At 40.8% G+C, this 17,130-nt stretch overlaps 1 protein-coding gene across 1 annotated transcript; it reads right to left on the bottom strand.

Moving 5' to 3' along the window:
* Window positions 1-4,175: 4,175 nt before the first annotated feature.
* Window positions 4,176-16,924, bottom strand: LOC306932993 (uncharacterized protein; the record flags this gene model as incomplete). Its single annotated transcript, XM_079514963.1, has 3 exons — window positions 16,537-16,924; window positions 9,064-9,212; window positions 4,176-4,199 (listed from the first exon to the last, which is right to left on the bottom strand). Exons 1-3 carry the CDS (start codon window positions 16,880-16,882, stop codon window positions 4,176-4,178), a joined length of 519 nt encoding a protein of 172 aa, XP_079371089.1. The 5' UTR covers window positions 16,883-16,924.
* Window positions 16,925-17,130: the final 206 nt, after the last annotated feature.

Below are 17,130 nucleotides of genomic sequence, written 5' to 3'. Positions count from 1 at the left end.
AATCGAACCCTGATCTCCAACTCAGCAGAGCAGGCAGGCAACATTAGGCCATGTAGCCAAGAGAGCTATAGCTCCCTTTGGAGGAGCGAGTTAAATTATCATCACTGCTGCTAGTATTAACTACTGCTTGTTTAGGATACACTTACAAGTTACAATATTATTACTGCTGCTAGTATTAACTACTGCTTGTTTAGGATACACTTACAAGTTACAATATGATTACTGCTGCTAGTATTAACTACTGCTTGTTTAGGATAGGCCTACGTGTATTACAAACAAGCAGATATGAGAGAAATACGACTCGTGAATTTTATTGTTTCCATGTTGGGGAAAAAAAGGAGTCAATAATAAACTATAAACGTAACGTAGTAAAAACAATTGGGTGAATCAGTTAATCTTACCTGCTGTGTTTCAGGGTTGAGCTGCTTAACGACGACGCTGTTGTCGAACGAAATATTTTAGTTTTCTTATTAATTAAAGTGTCAACAAACACTCACACCAACGCTCATAGGGTTGTGCACATGCGCAGTCTAGCACTTCTGCTGCTGAAAGCGTGCACGGTGCACATACCATAGACGGCCGCTAGGGGGAGCCATGGTACAGTGTAATACAGTGGAACAGCTATACTGTGATCTCATCAAAGTCTAACTTCACTGAATCATTTTAAATATAAACTTATAATATAGAAACCATTTGATGGATCAAATATAACAGTTCAAAATGTCTTCAACTCTTACACCCACACACATCACACATAGGCCTACACTTGTTTTTTTCTACCAATTACTTACTTACTTACTTACTTACTACTGTCTGTGTATTCATTGTTGTATTATTTATGATGCCACTTTGTTACTTTGTTAGATTTGTATGATTTATTTGTATGTTTGTAGTTAAATGCAGTGAGATTAACCTTATAAACCCCACTGGGTTTTCTAAATCTCACCTGCACAACCCTACAATATGTTGTTCCAAATGTGTTGATTTAAAAACGTGTAAATGAAAATAATATTCCTAATGCATCATAGCAAATACACAATAACAAAAAAAAAAGAACGCCACTTTAATGGCCAGTGCAGCGGCACGTACCGTGGTTCAGTGTGTGTCTGTGTGAGAGTGAGAACGGAGTTCAATGGACTTATCGCCGAAATAAAGGATTTATGTAGCTCACGTTAGACTGTTAATGTTCCATTTCCATATCATTCTAATGGATTCCATTTCCAGTGCAAAACGTTTCAACTAACCCCTGGCATATTTCCTAACAGCTTCATCATTAAACAAATGGAGGGGATGCCTGTGGATGACTGTGGCTCAGGAGGTAGAGCAGGTCATCCAATGATCCATGGGTTGGCGGTTCGAATCCCGGCTCCTCCTGTCTACATGTCGAAGTGTCCTTGGGCAAGACACTGAACCCCAAATTGCTCCCGATGTGCTGGTTGGTACCTTGCATGGCTTCCGCCGCAATCGGTGTATGAATGTGTGTGTGAATGGGTGAATGTAATGCACAATCTATGTAAAGCGCCTTGGATAAAGGCGCTATATAAATGCACCATTTACCATTTATGCCACTTCCAACAAATGGGAGAAACTAAATAAAAACATTTACTTTCTATATTGACCTTTATTCAACTTGAACGCTTGAGTTAACAAATAACACAACATAAATATAGCCCCTAGAAGATGTTGCAGAGATCTCATGTCAGTGTTTGTTGTAGAACCTGAAGGCCGCCCGACCGGCTCTGGGACGGACCAGGGGGAGCAAACCCCATCAACATGGCTATTTTGGGAGGACATGTGTAACAGAGTGGTCCTCTGTTACTTATGTTGCACAGCATATTGGCACTTTATTAACTTGCACAGTTGTATTTTGCAGTCATGATTTTATTGTTGAATACTGTTTCCTGTTTAGCTGAGATGGCCACTCAGCCAACGAGTTCCACCTGGGGAAATGCTTGGTGATTAACAAACATGAGGGGCAAGTGCAATGTGGGTTATAGATGCAATATGTTTGGGAAGTGCAATAATGTGGAGTTATATTGTTGAGGTTTGATTGAATGCCTAACAATTGCCTGTGATGTGTTTCAGTAAGGATTGGGCTGGACCATGAGAGGATAGCAGGGGGGGTTAAGATGTGCTGTTGTGATTGCTTATTTATGTTGTAGTGTGAAGGACTTATTATATAACTTGTATAGTTCATGTAGTTCACAGAGACTTGTAACATTTGTATGGGTTAAGGTTATTTATATGTATTTATTGTATGCTTATGTATGTATTTATGGTATGTTCTCATTTGAAGACACCCCTGTAAATGGGATAGTCCATTCTCATTATCTCCAGCTGGGTATAAAAGGCTGCCATTTTGCCAGTGAAATGAAGTCTGTGCTGGGAGTAGAGAGCTTCCTGTATTTGGGCCAGTTGCTAATGCTCATTTGGTGAATAAACATACCAGTGGTTAACCTTTACCAATGCCTCTGTACTATTTCTCCAGCCACTAACACGGTCATTCTTACAATTGGTGGCAGTGGCGGGATCCCGTGCACAGTACAGAGGCTATGTAAAGAGTTGCAAGGAGGAAAGACGAGCAGGAGCCACCAGAGGCCGGAGAAGGTCACTAGCTGACCCAGGTGCCATGGCAGTGTTGAATCCAGAGGGAAGGCTGGAGGAGCGGGCTGAGAGGTGGAGGTCTGTTGTCCGGACACAGGCAGCCAGAGACCAGCCCATGGAGAAAGAGCCAGCCAGAGACCAGCCCATGGAAGAAGAGCTCTCATGTTGGCAGCACCAGCTTCAGCAGCGCCACCTGCAAAGACTGACAGGGAGGCCAGGGTGAGCAGACCCCAGAGTGAGCCACAAGCTGCTCCAACTGTCCATGTGTTTTAATCGACATGAATAACTAGGAACTAAAAGTGAATGCAATGAACTACAACTAAATGAACTACAGTGAAATGAGAACTACAACAGTGCGCGAGGAGTCCCCAGTAGCCTCTACCAAGTGCCAGAAGATTGAGGACCTTGGAGAGGAGGGGTGAAATGTTGCGAGGAGTCCCCAGTAGCCTCTACCAGGTGCCAGAAGATTGAGGAACTTGGAGAGGAGGGGTGAAATGTTGTGAAGAAGAGTCCTGTTCCAAGTACCCAGAGGATTGAGGGGCATGGAGAGGAGGAGGGTAATGTAACAGAGTGGTCCTCTGTTACTTATGTTGCACAGCATATTGGCACTTTATTAACTTGCACAGTTGTATTTTGCAGTCATGATTTTATTGTTGAATACTGTTTCCTGTTTAGCGGAGATGGCCACTCAGCCAACGAGTTCCACCTGGGGAAATGCTTGGTGATTAACAAACATGAGGGGCAAGTGCAATGTGGGTTATAGATGCAATATGTTTGGGAAGTGCAATAATGTGGAGTTATATTGTTGAGGTTTGATTGAATGCCTAACAATTGCCTGTGATGTGTTTCAGTAAGGATTGGGCTGGACCATGAGAGGATAGCAGGGGGGGTTAAGATGTGCTGTTGTGATTGCTTATTTATGTTGTAGTGTGAAGGACTTATTATATAACTTGTATAGTTCATGTAGTTCACAGAGACTTGTAACATTTGTATGGGTTAAGGTTATTTATATGTATTTATTGTATGCTTATGTATGTATTTATGGTATGTTCTCATTTGAAGACACCCCTGTAAATGGGATAGTCCATTCTCATTATCTCCAGCTGGGTATAAAAGGCTGCCATTTTGCCAGTGAACTGAAGTCTGTGCTGGGAGTAGAGAGCTTCCTGTATTTGGGCCAGTTGCTAATGCTCATTTGGTGAATAAACATACCAGTGGTTAACCTTTACCAATGCCTCTGTACTATTTCTCCAGCCACTAACACGGTCATTCTTACAACATGCATGATGCAATAGGGTCAAAACCATCCGTGACCCCACCGGTCGTTATTGCATCATGCTGGTCCATGATGACACGTGAACGCTGTTTCAGTGCAATGGCAATGCATTCATGAGTTTGGCCCAATCAATCCCAGAATGCACTCTGTTCCTACCCGGAAGGAGGAGTGAAATCGCCTCATGCGCTTTTGAGCAACTTATTGCAAGTGGATGGGAGGAGAAATCCGGTGACGTCTCTATTAATATATACTCTAAGCGTTGACCTCTTCCCCCCGCCTGCAAAGAAAAAGAAAGTCAGTTGATGCTGTCCTGGAGGTCCTGATCCAGGAGGCAGAGAAGGAGGAGAAAAGGCACGAGGAGCTGATGGGAGACGAAACGATTCGTCGACACTTTTGAAAAGATGGTGGATAAGATGTAGCCTTATTATAATGTGGGAAATTTGATATAGTTTTTTTTAATTATTATTATTTGCCTAGAATATTGTCTATACATGCATTCATGAATCCACTTGGTGACCGGCTGTCGGTATTGAGCAAATGTGTTTGATAGGGGTTTATGTGTGTGTAGACAATAGACAAAATGTAGCGAAGATAATTATTTTCTGACTCCCGAGTAATGCCCAGTAAAGTTTATTTAATTTATTCAGTTTTCTAATCTGGGCCAAGACATGTATTAAAAAAATCACACCCGTGTGAACTGAGTGGTGCAAGGTCTTATATAGTCTGATCGATCAGCTATGTCAGTGACATCACACACTAACCATAGTAACCGTGCTCATGACCCCACGTACAGGTACACACATACATACAGACAAAGCTGGTTGTTGGAGTGGTTTGCACCACTCAAAAATGATTGCAGGAACCCTTGTGTGACATGTCCTTAATAAAGGATCTGGAAAGTATATTAATTGCCATTGACGTTAAGAGCCATGTGAAAGGATGTGACCAGATATGCTGGTTTACCTTGTGTACAATCGAGGTCCTTTAAAGTGCCAAATCGGAATCCTGCTATACTGAACAGTAGAATAGAGTAGTATTTCTTTATAGTTTACTGAATATTTCTACTTTTTTCTACTCTACTAGTTCAACACAGAACTATATAAAATATGATGTAATTGGATGATCAATCTTCCTACATAGATTGTTTCTCCCCTAATGAGGGGGAGTTAATACAGTCATGTATGAGGCTGTTTCTAACTCCCCTAATGCTGGGAGAGGGGGTGGGGGCTATAGTTGTTGAGTACCTAACAAACTTACTAAAGTACAAGTGGTTACCGATTATATTTAAATAACCAAAGTTTCGAACTTCCCTAATGAACATTCCACAGAAAGAGGCAATCACAGCTCATTTTAGGTGAGGTGCGGCGTGGGCTACACTACATAGATGTGTGTGGGGAGGACTTCATTGGCATGCAGACTAAATTGGGGAGAGTGGGGGTAAAAATCTATTGGCTACTGCAAATATTATTTTCAGATATATTTCCAAAGGTACAATTACAATGTTTTATTTCAACAATGCTGTGCATTTCATTTCCGCAGGTAAAGTATGATGTAATACATTTAACAGGTCAAACCAATCAGACAAGTATTTATCTTAATGAGTACACATACAAATGTATTAAAGCTGCTATAAGAAATATGTCAAAATCTTAATGACCTTTTTAAATTCAGACAGCCAGCAATGTGTATAACGCTCCCAAACAAAATGTAGTCTCTGTGACACATCTAGGGGCCATAATCTGCATTCAAAGTTGTTCCTAGAAGCTTTGTCATTGGTCGAGAAAAAAAAACGGTCAAAATGACTAACCAATCAAGAAGCAGACAGGCAAATCGACCAATGACAAAGCTTCTAGGAAAAATCTCTGAATGCAGATTGTGGCCCCTAGATGTGTCACAGAGAATACATCTTTTTTGGGAGTGTTCTGCCCATTGCTGGCTGTCTGAATTACAAAAAAAGAAAGAAAAAAAGGTCATTCAAATTTTGACATTATTGCTTATAGCTGCTTTAATCCAACCAATGGAGAGAGAAAAAAAAAACATTTAAAACAAATTAGTAACAATTTAGTCATTTCTATGTTATATTGATTGGACATAACAGCAACAGAGTTCAGTCAAACACGGATTCCAAAAGGGAGAACACAACAAATAAGTCCTTATGGTCTTGTTTCCATTCAGGCCCAATGCAATCAATTCATAGACATGACATGAAGAATAACAAAAATCACACTTGTGTGAAGTGAGGGGTGCTCTTATCATCATACATCACATTCCATGCTCAGCCAATCAAATCATCACAAATGTCATTCAAGCCAATCACTTTTTATCCTCTATGTACATCAGCCAATCAAATCATCGCTATAGGATGATGATCAGCCAATCAAATCATCGTGTTTGTGTACACACAGACACAGCTGGCCATAGGGGGGTGCCCCTCAACAACAATTCAATATCATCAATAACAACAACAAAATATATCATTACAGGAAATAAATCACTAATTATGTACAAAAAAACTATATGTACAGAGTGGGGAACACGTTAGGAGGGGGGTGATCACCTGTTTATTATTTAGTTAATTATTATTAGTTAATTATTTCTTTCCCATGTTCGTATATATACGTACCCCAACGCTAGGGGACGCTATATCCCAGGTCCGTATATATACGTACACCAACGCTAGGGGACGCTATATCCCAGGTCCGTATATATACGTACACCAACGCTAGGGGACGCTATATCCCAGGTCCGTATATATACGTACACCAACGCTAGGGGACGCTATATCCCAGGTCCGTATATATACGTACACCAACGCTAGGGGACGCTATATCCCAGGTCCGTATATATACGTACACCGGCGCTAGGGGACGCTATATCCCAGGTCCGTATATATACGTACACCGACGCTAGGGTACGCTATATCCCAGGTCCGTATATATACGTACACCGGCGCTAGGGGACGCTATATCCCAGGTCCGTGTATATATACGTACACCGACGCTAGGGGACGCTATATCCCAGGTCCGTATATATACATACACAGACGTATATATTTTCCATTCCACTTTTCCATTCCATATCTTGTCTGAATGTCAGAAACACCGCCGTATCTCCTCATCGCCTGCACCAATCGCTCCCACTTTTAACACAGACATTGACCATAATAATATTGAGGTCTTAACGAAGCCCTTTTTCCAATTTAACAAATTATAAATAAATGTATTAGTGAATTAAAAATGCGAAAACGCAACCAGGGCGCAGTACCCCCTGCGGCCACAGAACGCAGTACCCCCCGCGGCCACAAGGCGGCAAGTATTTCACAACGGGTAAGGGCTAGTAGCTACAATTGGTCGATCGATAAGTGTGAATTCACTGTGTTCATGTCAAGGCGTGGGTTTGCCCATATGTTTTGTTTAGTTTAGTTTAGTTTTTTAGTTTAGTTTAGTTTAGTTTATTTGATCATCCTTCAGTTTCAGATATTTAAAGACAATGAATGGAAGCTGTTACAAAAACAAAACAACAAATACAATGTCCATCTATTTGCCAGACTTATTTATATCCAGAAAAAACAATATTTCCCTTAAAAAACCTCCACTGTCCACACGTTTCACACATATTTAATATATTTGTTAAATAGTTACTGTATCGATTTCAAATCATTTAATTGAACGTCATAATGAACCAATATCATATCGTCAACAGTGTATTGTGAAACGTATCTTATCGCTGTTTAAATGTATCGTTACACCCCTATTGGAAAGGTTTTTCTCCTGTGTGGATACTCTGGTGTGTCTTCAGGGTAGCTGACTGTCTGAAACTCTTGTTACAATGTTTACATTGGAAAGGTTTTTCTCCTTTGTGGACACGAAGGTGTGTTTTCAGAGAAGATGATGAGGTACAACTCTTGTCACAATGTTTACATTGGAAAGGTTTTTCTCCAGTATGGATACGCTGGTGTGTTTTCAGTTGACCTAACCAAATGAAACTCTTGTTACAATGTTTACATTGGAATGGTTTTTCTCCAGTGTGGATATACTGGTGTCTCTTCAGGTTATCTGACTTACTGAAGCTCTTGTCACAATGTTTACATTGGAAAGGTTTTTCTCCTGTATGGACACGCTGGTGTTTTTTCAGGGAATCTGATACTGAAAAACTCTTGTCACAATGTTTACATTGGAATGGTTTTTCTCCAGTGTGGACACGAAGGTGTGTTTTCAGAGAATGTGATGAGGTACAACTCTTGTCACAATGTTTACATTGGAAAGGTTTTTCATCTGTGTGGATATGCTGGTGTGTTTTCAGAGAAGATGATACGGTAAAGCTCTTGTCACAATGTTTACATTGGAATGGTTTTTCTCCTGTGTGGATACGCTGGTGTGTCTTCAGTTGACCTGAGTAACTAAAACTCTTGTCACAATGTTTACATTGATAAGGTTTTTCTCCAGTGTGGATATACTGGTGTGTCTTCAGGTGACCTGAGTAACTAAAACTCTTGTCACAATGTTTACATTGGAAAGGTTTTCTCCAGTGTGGACACAAAGGTGTGTCTTCAGGGAACCTGACTCTCTGAAACTCTTGTCACAATGTTTACATTGGAAAGGTTTTTCTCCAGTGTGGACACGAAGGTGTGTCTTCAGGGAACCTGACCCTCTGAAACTCTTGTCACAATGTTTAGATTGGAAAAGTTTTTCTCCAGTGTGGACACAAAGGTGTGTCTTCAGGTCAACCAACGCACTGAAACTCTTGTTACAATCTTTACATTGGAATGGTTTTTCACCAGTGTGGACATGCTGGTGTGTCTTCAGGTGACCTGAGTGACTATAACGCTTGTCACAATGTTTACATTGATAAGGTTTTTCTCCATTGTGGACACGAAGGTGTGTTTTCAGAGTGGATGATTTGGTAAAGCTCTTGTTACATTGTTTACATTGGAAAGGTTTTTCTCCCATGTGGACACGCTGGTGCTTCTTCAGGGAACCCCAGTAACTGAAACTCTTGTCACGCCATTCGTCATCATCGTCTTCACTTGTCTCCTCCCAATCATCACTGTATTCAGTGACTTCAGTGTCAGATTCAAGTTCAACTTCAACTTCAGAGCAGTGGGAAGATATGTCTTCTTCTTCTTCATCATCATCATTTTCATCGTCACCTTTCACTGCTAGTAATGTCAACGTTGACCCAACAGGTTCCTCTGGTCTTTGAAGTAGTTCCTCTTTAAGTTCCTCCTGTTCTTCTTTAATGTGTGGAGGCTCTGGTTCCTCCTGGAGCAGACTGGGGCTCCTCTCCTGTTTAGAAGAAACCTCCTCTTTACACACAACCATGTGCAGGATGTCTAGGAGCAGAAACATAACATGATGGTCAACACTGGATTCCTAAAATGTAAATCTATTTTTCTTCCATGTCCCATGTACAAAATGAGCTATTACCTACCAAGATAAGATTGACTAAACCGTTATTAACTACAGGTTACTACAGTTCTGAAAGTTTTAGCAAGATTTTAGCAAAATACTAAAAAAGTTACTTGAAGTCATATATTTAGTTACTTTAACACCAAAATGAATAATGATGTTACAGCAAATATTTCATTTGAATCATGAAATTCTGAAACAATTTAAAGCAGAGATAACGTGCATTTTAAAACTGTTTTTAATATTTAATATCATATTGTCTATGTCCCTCAAACTTATTTCTAATGGTTTGAGCCTCAATCACCACTCTGATATAACCAGTCCTTGTCATTTCTTTCTGGACTTTGAAAGCAGTTTTAGCTGCTGGTGGTGCAAGGAAGGTGCAAGGATGCTTTGAGAAGGAAGATAAGTGGTCATGTGACTGTGCTGCACCATGACACTTTCATGGACACTTTCATGGGAGCCAAACTACACCCGGAAGTTGCAGAATGCACTGGAGTCAATGAGAGCTCAGTGACCAGCTCATGAACAAACATTATTTATGAATGACTGAGACCTTTTGTAAAGTAATCACTTCTGGAAAATAACAGAAGACATGTAACACATTATTGTCTGCTGTGTTGCTTTTCGATGTGTACAATGTGTATTTTTATAGAGGTATGGTATCTAAAGAGCACAAAGTACCTTTCTGAACGTACCAAGTATCGCAAGACTTCCCACAGCTTCCTGTCTGGCAGCCAAATCTCGCGATACTTCGGAGCCAGAAACGATACCTGCTGCTGTTTAGATCCTCAGATGAAATTATATACTGTGCACTCTGTGCACATCGAAAAGTAAGTGATTAGAAAACAACCTGTGATATGTCTTCATTTATATTCCTGAACCGATTATATGACAAAGGTCTCAATGGTTCATAAATAATGTTTGTTATGAGCTGGTCCAGCCAGGTCCATTCACTGCCATGTATTCATTGCACTTCCGGTCTGAGTTTGGCTCCCATGAAAGTGTCATGGCGCAGCCCAGTCACGTGACCACTTCTCTTCCTTCTCAGAGCTTCCTTGAGGTGGTGGGGGTGCTGATATGCAGATTATTTAATATTTGGGTCATTATAATACTGATGCTAGATAAAAGTAGGCTTGTTTCCATTCCATGCCAGCTTGGAAAATCAACAATGGCGGACATTGTAAATGTAGTAAATTGAGTGTTATAAATTGATAAATTGATATATATATATATATATATATGGATATATATACCAGGCAGGTTATACAAAAAAGAGGCAGTCCAGGCAGTGTCCTTTCTTATTAATTTAGAGTTTATTACAGGACATCAATAAGCATTCCAAATCATGACTAAACAGGAAAATGTTCTCTGAGAAGCCAAGTACGGAGGAAAGTGAGGTGCTTATATACGGGGTGTCTATTCACATGCACTAAATGCATGTGAATAGGAGGAGTTTAGTGACAGTATAAGTTTGCGGGGAGGTAGCAAGCCAGGGGATATTTTCCAATGATGAGTCACATGTTTGGAAAAGTGTGTTGTATGGATGAAAAGTGTGATAGAAGCCGTATGGACTGAAAGGACAGAGTAAATGGCTGATAAATGAGAATATGACAACAATATTGCATTACACATTTAAAGTCTAATAGACACAGAAAATACAGTGAGGAATGTACTCATAATAGACCTAATAGGTAGGTCAATATCGAGTAGAATAAACTGACGATACAGGACTTGACTTGGACGAGACTATTGAGTTGAAGGTATGCATGTGTAATCATATTTGATTGATTGATTACTTATGGGTGTGTTGTGTTGATCTGTGTTATTCAGTTCATCGCTTGAATGGGCTCACAGACACAGATTAGTACAGCATGTACTCGAACTTAATGACTTAAACTGAGATGTAATGGGAGTTCGGCTCGATCGACACTGACGTCGGATTAGCGGAGCTCTAACATTGCATAGACACGACGTAAGGCAGACAAATTAACTAAAGCACCAAATTTAAGAGAGGAAAGTACATACATACATGCATACATAAAATCTCCATATAATGTGATGTGGTGATGAGTGTGAACCCTGAGGAATGAATGTGCTTTGAAGAGCGATGAATGTATGAATGACTAAATGTACTTCATAAAGTTACAAGGGGGGACTTTTACATTGGGAGAGAATACGTCCAATTGCTGATAGAGACCATTATTTTAAGTAAGAAATAAGTTGATAAATGAAAATAGTCAAATATGAGAACAGTTTAAGTTACATATAGTAAGCCAATTATACATGTTATGGGTTTGAGGATAAAGACAGAGATGAGGAACTAATATACAGAGTGACAGTAATTCAATGCACTGATAAATGTGCTGCTAACAGAGAGGGAAAGCTATACAGGACTCATATGAGGTCCGTATTTGGAATAATCAATAAATAAAGAAATGAACACAATAAGTAATGATTTACTTTTGAGTCTGATGTCTTAAATAATCACAAGGAGTAGTTTTAGAAGAGGGTATTGTGGTGTGGATGAAAACAAGTACTGGCCTTAGTGTGCTGTGAGTTTCGTGGGAGGGCGTGGGCGCGACGGCTAAAACGTGCGCTCCCTAAAACGCATAGTACAAAGGAACCATTGGGCTCATGACCCCGTGGTCATGACCCCGTGGTCAAAGATCAGCTGGTAGCTAATGCAGTGCTGTGCAAGAGGGACAAAAGTTAGTCCCCACCTCCAGTGGGTGGAAGGCTCAGCCAAGGGATGATCAGCCGAGGTTGGAACTTAAAGGGTTAAAGCTATATTGTCCCGCAGCACCCTAAAACCACCAGTTCTGCCCTATAATGAGCTTGTCGATTTGACATCAGTGAGTTGGTAGGTCAGTGCCACTTTTAAAGTAAAGTGTGAATATAGTTTGATGACCAAGGTTATGTACAACATATGTCCCATTTATTGTTGTAAAAACAACGTCTGAGAAACAGAATAGATTTCAGATCTCAACATCAGGTGTATAACATTTGGACAGATAGTGTCACTGCAGTTGTTTTTGTGTTAATCTTGTACTCATTTAGTATTTATGATGAGTTCTAAGGCAATTCTAACCCCAGTGGGATTGCTGGAGCGGGATAACCCCTCCATGGTGGGTATTTCCATGATTTCAAAGAAATGGAATAGACGCTGGCCTGCGATTAAACAGCCATGGCCAGAAACTGGCACTTTCAATGAAGACGTTATTAGAACTATAGGGATCCTTGTACGTGCGTATAGAGCAGGACAGAAAACAAAAGCCCGAACAGTGAAGCGTAAATTTGAAATAGCAGTCTTAGATTTGTTTAGTGACGTAGGTCAAAACTTGAGAAAAGCTCGTAAGAACCAGGATGATATTAGGGCCAGGACAATGGCCAGGGCACCACCACCCCTTGAGTCAGTACTAGTTGAGGCGGAGCAGGGGCAACGAACCGCCGACCAGGCCTGCAAGGACAGCCGGCCTGATGACACCGCTGGCCAACAAAATTGTGCTATCAATTCGGGATCAGACGACTGCAGCGGGGACTCAGTGAATTCTGAGGTGAGCTCTGACGACGACAGTGACCAGTGGTCATTTGAGCGACAGCCAGGACATCTTGCTGTCACCCGGCACTATGATATGGATGAGCGGGAATGTGTGTACAACATGAGGGACGACACAATCACTGCTACACAAATGGCAGTGATAATTGAGGGTCACAACCTGGTCTATCGTCCATTTTCATACGTAGACATAAAATACATTGTAAACAACCTGCCGCCACTCTGCGACGGAGCCCATTCATGGATTACTACGTTCAATGTACTCTTGGAGGGCATTCAATTGACGATGGGTGATTTTAAGACATTGATTGTCTGGCAAGTTGGCGTTTATGCGATGGACAATGTTTTGAATTGGGCAGGACTTCAGAGATACATCGATACAACGGTTTATAATGGTGACCTTTTTGATGCATACAGGAGCCGCCTCTGCCGTGTTTTGAGGGTCCTCTACCCGACTAATGTAGACCCCAGCAGTATTTTTATTGATGATATGAGTCGAGCTGAACACCCAAGAACTTATGTAGACCGGGTCTATCAAAGATGGAGATCAGTCACAGGGAACGATCCAGACCTAAATAAATTTGAGCAGGTGGTTTTCAGAGGCAAGGTTGAAAAAGGCCTGCCTGAGGCAGTACAGAAGGAGTTAATGAAGGTTGTGGGTCTTACCAGCATGACTAAAGCAATGTATATACACCATGTCGCGCATTATGTCAACCTGTACCGCAAAAAGCTAACTACTCATGCCCAACTGGGGAGACAGATGGGGGTTAGTCCAGGTAGTCAGCAGCAGCCGTCACGTGCCAGCCAGGCTGCACCCCGGTACCTCCCATACTCTCCTCTGCCCGGGGTTAGACCACCTAGACGTCAAGGACCTGGTAGTAATTCCCATCAGAGGAACCAGAGAGCTTGTTACATATGCGGAGAATTCAGCCATTTCTGGCGTCAGTGTAACCGGGGCGACCAACTGCGACCTCCGCAGAGGTTGCAGGAATCATATGTCTGACTGTAGACCCAAATCAGGATGTTAATGCCACAGCATACATACTTATGTGAGTAGAGGGGTAGCTGAACAGTGACAGCTAGCACTTAAAACCAGGGAAGAGTGCCATTGTCCCTCTAGGCCTTTTCATGAAGAACACTCACCCACATGCCCTCACCCACGCTGGGCCACTGGGTTAGTGGGTGTCTATGGTTCATTGGTCCGTGTTGGAGGAATGGCAGCAAACCGCTGTCATTTGAAGATTTTGCATTTCAACTTAGAGGTTTTTGTTTTTGTTTTGGGTGTTTCAATGCATGTAATATTTGGTGATGTGCATTCTGTTAATTGTTTATGGTTTATTATTTTTGAACGTGTGGTTGACAATGACACATGTATTATGTGTTTAGTATTGTTTGATGTTTATTTGTTTGTTTTATTATTTGTGTCATGCTTTTGTCTCTCAAGAGGGGTCAGGTGATACCATTGTGTTGGGGGTAGGTTACTTTGAGATTGATTGGTTATTGCTGTTTTTGTTGTTTTAGAGATACGTTTCAGTATAGTTTGGTTATAAATATACTTTTAAGAAGGTTCTTGTTAACCTTCTAGAGGGGATATGTAGTATATTGATACCCCATATACACATAATACACTTAAGATTATCTATATCCCGTAGAACTCTAGGCAGCCTGAGAGGCTATGTGTTACCCCTTTTCTCCTTCCCTTTGTTGAGACAAATAGGCATGCTCTGATGTGATGTTTAGGCAACATGTCGTTATACCAAGTCACAAATACACATACTGCAGAAACACCTGGATTGCATCCACATCACAATGTTATGTTATGCCATGTATTTCACATTGCATAGTAATGAGTTGTTGTTTAGATATAGGTTTACCTATGTCATGTTTAAAAGTAAGGCTATGTTCTTAAGACGTGGCATGTAGGGCCTTTTGATTTGGTGAAGCGTCAGGGCCTTGAGAGGGGTTGATCCAGTCACTGGGTCAAATAGGTTCCCATGCTATGTTGGAAAGTTTATCAATGGAGGTGACTACCATCATAATATATTCTATTATCTTGAGACCTTCCTTAGTTACATCCTTGGTTACGTATTGGTAATGGTCACACACACACACACACACACACACACACACACACACACACACACACACACACACACACACACACACACACACACACACACACACACACACACACACACACGGTCACATGCATTTAGTGCATGTGAATAGACACCCCGTATATAAGCACCTCACTTTCCTCCGTACTTTGCTTCTCAGAGAACATTTTCCTGTTTAGTCATGATTTGGAATGCTTATTGATGTCCTGTAATAAACTCTAAATTATTAAGAAAGGACACTGCCTGGACTGCCTCTTTTTTGTATAACCTGCCTGGTATATATATCCACCTATTATCAACACTCAATTTACTACATAAACAAAGTGGAAATGCAAATTTGGAACAGAAGACTGAAGAAGGTGGAATTATACAAAGTAGGGTGACATTGATGACATCACGATGAGGACCAAATCAGTTTAGCTGTTCCTGAGAGCAATTTCCATTAAAGCACCCATATGATATGAAAGCCTGATTGTTCAAAATTGGTTATTTGTGGGGATAGAAAACACATATGGGAGCCCCAAAAACACAAAATAAATTGAAAAAGTTGAATTTTATGTTATAGGTCCTTATTATTTAAATTATACTTCACACCCAAGCTCTAATTTGGAAGCAAATGAGTCACAGTGCATGACGTTATGAAACATAAGCACTTCTGACAATGAAAGCTTGAAATGTGGACCGATGGTAGCTTTAACAATCTATGTAAAATATTTCCACTGCATAGCTCTGTACGTCTGGAAATGGGTCTGTGAGTCTGTGAATCGGTCTGCGACATTGTGGCAGCCCTACAGAACAGAACATATGAACCCATTAAGACCGGGAACACATCTGTGTCACCTTAGCTTTTAACCGTTATTTTTTTAACTGAAATCTTTGCTTCTGGGGGCTCCCTGGAACAAAATGTTTTCAGATGTGGTCGGCGGCCAAATACAGATAGTCTAAAGGCAACCGAATAACAAAAAGATGCCAGTGAGGGATATGGTGTGAATGAAGCTCTTTCCAACGCGTGGTGGTGTTGACAGTAAATCAGATATTGATGTGTGCATTTGAAGGGTTTTATTTTGATTGCAGGATATCATAACAGAAACCGGGTACTTAACTGTGACTTAAACAATAAACTGGTGTTGCAAAATAAACCAAAAAATAACTCATAACTGAAAAACAAAACTGAAAAACTGTGTGGCTTCCCTGTGGCGTTTCCCAAATTCCCTCCTGCTGTGCACCTGTGACACCTACAAATAGGCTGTGCTGAGATTGGCTGAACCCACCTATGCCCAGGTTGTCATAGCAACTTCACAATAAGTTACCCACAGCATAAAATCATCAAATTGGCTGCAACTGATAGTGTTGGAGCTGCTTGACATTTCTCTTCTTTTAACTCTATAATTGTGGCTAGCTGTTAGCATAAACCCCAGTTCCCAGTGCCACCATACGCGTTCACTTTAAAAGACGGAGTTTAGTATTTACGGACATGGCAAAGAAAGAATTAAGAAAACTGTGATGATTTAGAAGACATTTGTAGAATCTGGTCTCAGGTCTTAATGGGTTAAAGAAAGGCATGAAACTTACTGAGGTGTGGGTGGTCTTCAGCTTCCTGTTTAATAGAAACATCTTCAGCTTCCTGTTTAATAGAAACATCTTCAGCTTCCTGTTTAATAGAAACATCTTCAGCTTCCTGTTTAATAGAAACATCTTCAGCTTCCTGTTTAATAGAAATGTCTTCAGCTTCCTGTTTAATAGAAACATCTTCAGCTTCCTGTTTAATAGAAACATCTTCAGCTTCCTGTTTAATAGAAACATCTTCAGCTTCCTGTTTAATAGAAACATCTTCAGCTTCCTGTTTAATAGAAACTTCTTCAGCTTCCTGTTTGGTTGAGTCAGGAGAGGGCATCTTCACCTGGGAGTGATGCATCATGGTTATTGCAGTTCTTATGAGTCTGGAGAGTTCATCTTCACCTGTAGTCTGGACTCCGGTCTGAAATCAAGTGAATAAGGAAGGACTTTAATAACTGGAGAGTTTTAGTTTTTTTGTATTGGCCTAAAATATTGCCTATATACTTAAATTAATATAATGAATCCACTTGCTGACCGGCTGTCGGAATTGAGCAACTTATTTGTGACTCTTTTTGATACAGAGACAGTCATGGTGGCAAGACTAACTGT

Source organism: Electrona antarctica (assembly GCF_951216825.1).
Source record: "Electrona antarctica genome assembly, chromosome: 11".
Taxonomy (NCBI): Eukaryota; Metazoa; Chordata; class Actinopteri; order Myctophiformes; family Myctophidae; genus Electrona; species Electrona antarctica.
Note: the sequence above shows the minus strand (reverse complement) of the source record. Positions and strands in the feature narration are given on the sequence as shown.